Source organism: Panthera tigris, chromosome D4, assembly GCF_018350195.1.
Source record: "Panthera tigris isolate Pti1 chromosome D4, P.tigris_Pti1_mat1.1, whole genome shotgun sequence".
Classification (NCBI taxonomy): domain Eukaryota; kingdom Metazoa; phylum Chordata; class Mammalia; order Carnivora; family Felidae; genus Panthera; species Panthera tigris.
The window spans coordinates 54682499-54691875 of record NC_056672.1 but is presented as its reverse complement, the minus strand read 5'-3'; the positions used below and the strand labels follow the sequence as shown (position 1 = coordinate 54691875).

Genomic DNA, 9377 nt, shown 5'->3' with positions numbered 1-9377 from the left:
CATGTATAAACATCTTTTTTTTGGGTGTTCATGGAGTAAGGAACCTGTGGTAGGTGGTGAGAAATCAAAGTCTGACTTAGTGGTGTTTCCATGATTTCATATTACCTAGACAAGAGGCTGAATGGAATTTAGTCCTTTATTGAGGTGCCTGCTTGAGCCAAGCACTTGTCCATATCTCCGTCTTCAGTTCAATTTTTCCATTGAGGAATTGAAACAGAAAACTCATGAGTAGTCTACTGAATTCCTGAAATTCCAGTTCACTTGCAAGTCACTAATAGGTAGCAATATATATATATATATATATATATACACATGTTAAATATATTATAAAATATATGGTAAGATACTTTAAAGATATGCTGTTGAAATATTACAAACTAATTATTGTCTATATTTAGTTTTTGTTTTACCTGTTCAACATTATGCTCTTGAAGATGGACGCCATTGTAATCTGATTTTGAGATATGCACTAGCAGCATCTTAACTGGGAAAATGTCCCATCTTACCCTTAACAATATGGGTGGGCTCCATCTCATCTCATTCTTTTTTTTTTTCTAATTTTTTTTAACGTGTATTTATTTTTGAGAAGAGAGAGAGAGCAAAAGAGAGAGACAGAGAGAAAGAGGGAGACACAGAATCTGAAACAGGCTCCAGGCTCTGAGCTGTCAGCACAGAGCCGGACGTGGGGCTTTAACTCATGGACCGCAAGATCATGACCTGAACTGAAGTTGGACGCTCAACTGACTGAGCCACCCAGGTGCCCCATCTCATCTCATTCTTAAAAATACTGACTCTGGTCCTAATGGGGGGACCTTTTTATAGAAGCATTATTTTGTCTCTTGCCCTATGTCTTGCCCATGAGTCAAGAGAAAACCAACAATGTCAAGTGTTTGATCCTTGTACACATTTCTGTCCCCTCACTCTCATCTATAAGGAGGCAGCTTTCGACTGTAGACTTCTTTGGGAAAAGCACAAATAATGTAGTTGTGTTACCAAAAATAGGAAAAAAAAAAAACATACAAAGCCATCCATAAAGCATGCTATCTGGCTAGCAATAAGAAATGGCATGTTAAATTATGGTACCTCTCAAAAATGGCATAATATGCAATTGTTAAATGGTAATCAGGAACACTGCATAGAAACATGAAAACATACTTAGGATATAAATCAAATAGAAAAGAAAAACACACAATTATAATACATAAGGTGCATACGGGGGAGTCCTAGAAGATAATATGCTAAAATGGAAATACAGTAGTTCTATTAGGATAGTGGAGCTGTGGATTAAGAACATTTATTTTTCCTCTAATGTTATAAAGTAATAGTAACAGTGAATTCACCAAGTAAATGGTGCTATAGGTGCAGAGGGGAGATATTAATAAATAAATAGAGGTTGGATATTACAAAAGGGCAAAACATTTAAAAGAATGAATCTTCCTTCCCTACATGTGTCAGCTCAGTGTGTTATAAGACCCACTGAGTATTGGAAACATTTTCAAAGAAGCTGGTTAGTAGGGTTTGGAAGGGAGTCTGAGCTTCACCATATCTGGATTTTGTTTGCTGTGATTGTAATAGAAACTAAATCTTGAAACGGTTGTCTAAACGTGCTCCAGCTTGGGTATCTTGGCTGAATTCACACTTAAATTCAAGAAACATTTTGGAAAAAGAACCCATGTGCATAATAGATAAGAGTGTCGAACAAGAAAAAGTCAATAGAAAACATTTCAAAAATAAAATGCCTATTTAAATCAAGTTGAAATGACTATTTGGATTAACAACGAGTGAAAAAAATAACTGGTGCATACTTACATTTATGTCTTTCTGAAAGCTCTTGAAGGGAACAGGGAACAATCCTCATGTCTATTGAGTTAATATTAACAGTTTGCTGGAACTGTTGACTGGAATGAGCTGCTGTGTTTCCTCTAACAAGCTCAGACACTTTTCTCATCTTGCTTTCCTTTTCTTCCACATCTTTTCAATAGAATGGCTGTTTTTCCTGAATACTACTTAACAGGTATTGGTTTGGAGCACTAGGCTACCTTGCTGTATATTAGGAGGGGGTTGCTTAATAGAAGATGTTAAAAATAAATCACACACACAATCACACATTTTATTCTCTCTGGTCAAAGTTCAGTCACCCAGTTAACATTTGCAAACCATTGTTTTAGCATTGCAGAAAATGCCCTCAAATGCATATTTAGATACCTTATGTGTCTTAAGTAGGTGGATAGAAGATGAAGACTGAAGGAAGTTTCTTCTCAAAAAGAATTTGAAAATGTGATAAAATATCTTAGATTTCTAAACTAGTAATTGACTTTGGATGTGGACATTGGAATGTGTATGTGATATCAAGGAGTTTGTGCTGATTCCAAGAAATCAAAAAGTAACTTTTCCACTCCTTAAGCCATACCTAACACTATAAGCATCTCTTTTCAGACCCTGTGTAGGATTTGCTGAGTGTCTGTGAACATTTCTTTCCAGTGTCTTGCTATCTCTTCATCTCTAAAGATGTCTACAAAAAACAAGCAAATTAGAAGTTTTTATTCCTAAGACAGTTATCCAATAATTTGCACCTTCATTGAAACATGATTTCCATCTTTCAAAATGCACTAGAATTATTAAGATGTATTGTGATTTTAGGAAACTCTTTTCCCTCCATGCCAAATCCAAAGTAAATTACATTTAGTGCAAAGGTATGCATTACATTATTTGGGGCTATACCAATATTGAAAAAATTTTACCCTTAATTAACATCTTCATTTTGTTTCCAGAAATGTATTTGTTGAATAAATAATATTTGGTAATAAAACAAATCTGCTTTCATACATCTACAAAATTCTTTTAAGTAGTAGCAAGAATTCAATCCATGTCATACAATTTTTATCATGAATTGCATAACTTTGGCATGAATTTTGCTGTAACTCATTTCCTGGCATTATATAAAGTGTCATTGACATAATGCCACAGAATATTCAAACTGGGAAGGAGCGACAGACATACTCTAGTGTAAGTCGGTCCCACTCCTCCTTGATTTCTGAGGAGCAAGAACTGAAGTACAAGAAGACAAAATTTGCCCAGGATCACACATCTCATTTTCTGACATTTAAGCCCTACTTAAAAAAAAAAAATTATATACTTTTGATGCTGAACTTGATTTGGAAATTGTGATTTTTAAAGCCATGATTTTTAAGACTGAATAATTGCTACACTTAAAGACTTGCAGAATTGGACCTGAAATACACAAAAGAGTTTTGTCCAGAATTTTTGTCCTCAATTTCCCTTTTAGGAGAAAGTCGCTTAAACTATCTGATCATTAAAAATAAATCATCATTCTTTGAAACATGCAAAATATTCTGATATTCAAGATGAAATATACCACGATTTCTCTACATAATTTCAACAGGGACTAAAGAGTATTCTGGCTGATTGCCCTCTTGTCTATTACAATTATGCAAGTGAAATAGAAAATACATGTTAGGATCCTATTGTGATTTTTTTTCCTCAGTAGCAAAAAATTAAGTGTAAAATAAAACAGACCTTTGTCATGCAATGTTCACTGATTAGATGAACTTCATAAAAACTGAGCTTTAGTTAAATCTAGTATATTAACTCTTGTTTCATTGGCATTTATAGTCTTTGTGAATGTTGAATAAATGTACAAATAATGACACTTCCAGAAGTTTAACCATGGCATTTTATGTAAATTCTGCATAAAGTTCAAGACTAATGTATTGACTTCATAGTTTCCAGGTTTTAAAAGGCATATAGGAATAGTAATTACCAGTACATATCTCCCAGAAAGGTTAAAGACACTTGTATACATATGTAAAACCCATTTTGACTTGATGAACACAATTCTAATCTATGAAAATATTATGTCAAGTCATTTTGCACCTGATGAGGAAATTATACATGAATGATAGTAAATGTTAAAAAACACTTAAGATAAAGACCCAGTAAATCAATTTAAATGAAGAGTTTGAGAACTAACATAGCCATCTAAAATTGTTAGTTTTTTTACTTAGCTGTTCACACTTATTTTACTTTATTTGAAATCTCTGATCTTGTCAGAGGATAATGTCATAAAACTCAATTACATAATTCAACTGTTTTTAACTCCCCTTTCTCCAAAATCCATCCCACCTAAAGAGGGATGTAGCTTTTCTATCTTGACTTTTTTTCCTTCAGCAAATAAATATTAAGTGTGAAGAGGTTTCACCAGAGAAAAATCATTTCATATAATGAAGCACTAAATTGTTTTGTCTTTCAATTTATTCAGACTGAAAGCAGCTCATTTTCCCTATGGCAAGCCCACGTATCGTTTCATGGCTGATATCTGCAGCCCACTCTAGATTTTTCTTCCTTTTAGCAGGTGCTGGGTAGCACTTTCTGGGTTACCAGAAACATCCACTTTCTGGATGTTTACAAAACATCCAGCATGATTTAGTTGTTAAAAAGCAACTGGAATTGCTTCCTCTCCTACCAGATGCCTCTTCCAGTGTCCTTAACCCTTATCACCCTTCCCTAAAATATGTCCCCAACATGCCTATTTACATGGCTCTCAGGAACCCCAGATTTGTATATCCATCACATACCAAATCAATTTCTAACAGTGTGAAGGCTGTTGGAACAGGGCAGTTTCCTTCCCCTGGAAGCTGAGTGTAGCCACGTTTCTATCAACAAAGCGACTCTTGTATGCAAAGCTCAGACTATTGTCTCGTGGTCCCACCTGCCTTGACTCTGATTGATGTAACAACAGTATCTGTCATAGGGACTGTTCTGCTTGTAGGAGCAAACGATGATACTGTCCTGGGGCACAAAGAAGATGCTGTCCTCAGGCTCAGGGCACTCAGATCTGTCCCAGGCTGAGCATTTGGCATCCAAGGCACTGTAGGCTAAGGAACTGCCTGAGGGACAGTAGCCGTCCAGGTATCTGGATGTCTCCTCCTGATGCCCACTGTGGACCAGGCTCTGGCATTCTCCTTCTTCCGTGGGTGTAGGGGTGGTGATGGAACTGGCCACAGGCACCTCGGTCTGCCCCTGGCAGGGAGGCTTTCCTCTGAGGCCCGCCTTCTTAGCCAGCTCATCTGAGCTTCCCTTGCCTGACTCCAGGTCTGAAGGGGTCCTCAGCAGTTCCACCACCTCCTTGTCCCTGGGTTTCCGGAAGCAGGGCAACTTGCGGGCCCACAGCAGCTCATTTTCCGGCCACTTAGTACATCCCTCAGTTTTCCTGGCCAGGGCAATGGCCGCAATGCCTGGCAGGCAGATGGCTGGCCCGATGGCCAGGAGGGGTATGTTTCCCAGAGTCTCTCCTTTCATCCCAGAGACGGTGAACATGAAGCCAAAGACCAGAAAGACACTGACCAGGGCTACCACTAGCCCAGTCCTCGGGTTAATGTCATCAGGCCGCATCTTTCACTCCATCCAGGTTGGGGGCTGCTTGCTGGCTAGGGAGCAGCGGTCCTCCCTTCTGTCAGAGGCAAAACCACAGTGGGTTAAAAAAAAACAAAACAAAAAACCAAAAACAGAAAAGAAAAGAAAACCGTCAATTTCCCACCCACCAACTCTCTATCTCTCTTACTCTTTGTCTCTCTCCACTTGTCTGTCAATCGCAGTCTCTGGGTCTCTATTTCTTCCCCTGTTTCTGTTGCATGCTCTCTTGCTCTCTCTCGTTCTCTCAGTCTATCTATCTCTTATTATTGCAGCTTCTGTCTCTTTCATATAAACATCCACCCACTGGGGTCACTGAGATACCTGAGGTTTCCTGCCGTCTCCCAGGAGCAGGGAAAGAAGCCAGTCTGAGTCTCCTTAGAAACCTCCACAACAGCTGTCCCCTCGGCTCTCTCCCTTGTTTCTGGAAGGAAAGCCTAGCTTTCCCCACTGACTCTGCATCCAGGAGGTGGGACGTGAGAGTGCGTCTCTCCCAACAGTGCCCGTCGGTCTCCAGAGCTCTGGGAATGGAGTGACAGCCCAGCCCAGCGCCCGGCTCTGCGCGCAGAGTATCGGGTGCTGGAGGGAGGAAGGACTTAGTCTGCGAAAGAGGGAAAACGGCGCGCGAGTCTGGCCTCGTTACATCACTTTCAGAGCAAGCTCAGAAACAAAGAAGGACGCGCGGGGGCGCGAGGGGTTCAGACCCCAGGGAGAGCCACCCGGGCAGACGAGGTTGCCCAGAGCCCAGTCGGGGCGCTTGGAGCAGCTGGAGTCCGTTCCGCCGCTGCCCAGGAGGGCTGAGCAGGACAGCTGCAAAGGCCTCCGTGCTTGGGGAGGGCCGGGGGGTGGTGCGAGGCTGTCGCGGGGCCGGAGAACCGAACTCTAGTCGGTTTGCCCACGGGGCAGCCTGGACTCCGAGTTCACCGTCCGAGGGCCAGAGATACTAGCTGGAGATATCCCTCGGGGACCTGGACCTTTATCGAGTTACAAATCTAGGTGATCCAACCCGACTGACAGCAGCTCCCAAGAGGTTCTCCGACTGCCCGTCTCTCAACCTCGAGGCTGAGGCTCTCGGGCGGGGCTCAGAGGGCTGCACTCCTCCAGGGTCCCGCCGCCCGCGGGCTGCTCTGGGTCCGGGCGCTGGGCGGCAGCGGCTTGCAAAGGCGCTCCAGCAGCAGCGCGGGCTGCGTCGCCGGAGCCCACAGGACTGGCTCCCAGGCTGACACAGTGGTGAGGAGTGGGTGTCAGGTCTTGCTCGAGACTTCTGGGGAGTCAGCAGAGCCTTTCCCCCTGGTCTTCCAGCTCTGGACCCTGGTGGGAGTGGTTTTGGAGCTGGGATCCTACTCCAACACTGCGGTGGTGCCAGCCAGGCTGTCTGGGCCGAGGAAGAAGGGCTCTCTGACCCCGGATCCCTATCCCTGCGAGTGGCACCTGACACCTAGCTAGCGAGGAGAAGTAGGGGCCTTGACTGGGTAGGTCAGGCCGAACAGTCCGTCCTGCAGCTCCAGCTTTGGGGGATTCTCTCCTCCCTTGCTGAAGCTGCCTGTCTCTTCCCACTGCAGTGGGGGAATGGATTCTTCTGGCCCCAGGGGCAAGACTGGTTTGGCTGTGGTTCTTCAACAAGGATGTTCATTTAAGCTAGATGGGGAATAGTAAGTCAGGAAGAGAAAAGAGAAGGGTGTATACTCTTTCATGTCAAGGCACTGCGGTGGAAAGAACTTTGAAAGAGCTGTGACATCCAGGCCTTCCCCTGCTTAAACAAGCTGTATGTTCTTGGGAAAGTGACTTAACCTTCCTGAGAGTCAGTGGACTCATCTGCAAAATGAGAATAGTACTACCAAATATGTGGGGAAGCATCATGAGGACTAAGAAAATGTAAAACTCTTAGCACATGCTTGGTAAGTGGTCCTTATTCACAACGTGGTTGAAATATATATTTACATATTATGTCATAATCAATGTAAGGCACGAGCCAAATCATAAAGGGCCTAACTGTGGGGCTAAGGACCTTCAGTTTTATTTAGTAGGCGATGAGAACCATGGAAATATTTTCAGCAAGGATCAACACAAAAGTATTCCATTTTGATATGGCGACAGCAGATTAGAGGGCAGGTTGCAAGGGGTAAGGGTAGAAGCAGGGAGACCTTCCAGGAGGACAGTGCAGTCAGCCAGGCAAGGCATGATAGGGGGCTGAACAATGTGGGACTAGAGGAGGTTAGAAGAAAGAATTTGAAGCATAGTTAAGGGGAGAGTCAAGTGTCTTGGATCCGAGGAAGTAAGATGGTAGTAGGAGTCAGGGTTGACTCCCATGTTTCTCACTCATTCAGCTGAGCAGATCAGGAATCAGACTCCTAATTTTCCATGTCATCCATTGTGTGTGTCTTTTGTACTTGTGTTCATTCGATAGCTGCTGTATCTGTGGATATAGAATCATTATTTTGGGAAAGAAAGGGGAAAAGGCAAAGAGTTAGAGTGAGATGCCAACTGTTTGACCGTTTGTATCACTTTTTCTTGACAGCCTTACCAAGTAGATAGACATCTGCTTATATCCCTTGGCCAGAGGGATGTCATATGGGCCACGTCTAGACGCAAAAGAGCTTGGGAGATCACAGTTTAATTTTTAACCAGGTTCACTGCACTCTGAAAAACAATAAGGATTTCTTTAGCAAGGAAAAAGAGGAGAATGAATATTAATTAAGGAGGCATCTTGCGGGGTGTGCCACAGTTATTGAACACGTTTTACCTTCTTGAAACCCTTTCTTGTCCTGCCTTTACTGACACCATTCTATCCCAATTTCCCTTCTATCCTCTTGGCTACTCATTCGTCAGCTACTTGGTAATGTCATCTTTATTGTATTTATTTTTATTTTTAACAGAGTCCTGGGATGCTGATCTTCTGCTGGCTATGTCCCTGTTGCTTCCTTCCTGACTTCTTTTCCCACTTTATAATAGTTTTAAACACCAAGTGGATAGGATGACAACCCCTAAATTTATCTCATTAACTTTGTCCTTTTTCTTAAGTTTCAGATTTGTAATACCTAGCTGTCTGCTTGATATCTGTCTATATGGTACACAGACACCTCAAACTCAACATGACCCCAGTTGAGCTCATCGAATTTCCTTGAAACTTGCTTGTTCTCATTTGACCCCAGAGGAGATGTTTGCACCTGTCCTCTCTTCCTTCCTCTCCCTAACAACCTGCACCCTGTAAGTCACCCAAGTCATCATAGTCTTACCTCCTAAATCCCTTGAACTTCTCCTCTTCTACCTGTGGCCTGATGCAAATCACTTTACCTCCCTGGGTTTTAATTTCCTGTGAAACAAAGGCTTTGGATGAGGGGCTAGCTGAGGTTCGTTTCAGCTCTACCAATCCATGCTTCTCTGAGAGTCACTTCTGCAGGGTCGGACTGATGTCTTTGTTGTGTAGGTGCTCTGACAATAGTGCTGGAAGCCAGTTGGATTTTACTTTTTTTATTTTTTATTTTAACATTTATTTATTTTTGAGAGATGTAGCATGAGCAGGGGAGGGGCAGAGAGAGAAGGAGACACAGAATCCCAAACAGGCTTCGAGCTCTGAGCTGTCAGCACAGAACCTGACATGGTCTCGAACCCACAAGCCGTGAGATCATGACCTGAGCCGAAAGTCAGATGCTCAACTAACTGAACCACCCAGGTGCCCCTCCCCCCAAGTTGGATTTTAAATAAGCAATGTTGCTGAACAGAGACCTCTATTCACTTGTACAGTCATCTAATTCCATTCTGACTTTTAAGCCATGCAGTTTATCTGCTTAAGCATTAGATAAGAGCCATGCATAAAACCACAGGAAACTTCAATTACTGTTTAATTATAAGCCTGATTCTTGAAGCAGTTCCTTCTTAGAGGTAATTTCAGATGGTCTTTGAACAGCAGGTATACTTGCCCAAGCCCAGCAGCAAAAGTGAGTGTG

General features: G+C 42.5%; 1 protein-coding gene across 1 annotated transcript; it reads right to left on the bottom strand.

Moving 5' to 3' along the window:
- Positions 1 to 4704: 4704 nt before the first annotated feature.
- On the bottom strand, positions 4705 to 5772 carry TMEM215 (transmembrane protein 215). Its single transcript, XM_007076587.3, has 2 exons — positions 5755 to 5772; positions 4705 to 5470 (listed from the first exon to the last, which is right to left on the bottom strand). The coding sequence occupies exon 2, from the start codon at positions 5410 to 5412 to the stop codon at positions 4705 to 4707; it is 708 nt and encodes a 235-aa protein (XP_007076649.1). The 5' UTR covers positions 5413 to 5470; positions 5755 to 5772.
- Positions 5773 to 9377: the final 3605 nt, after the last annotated feature.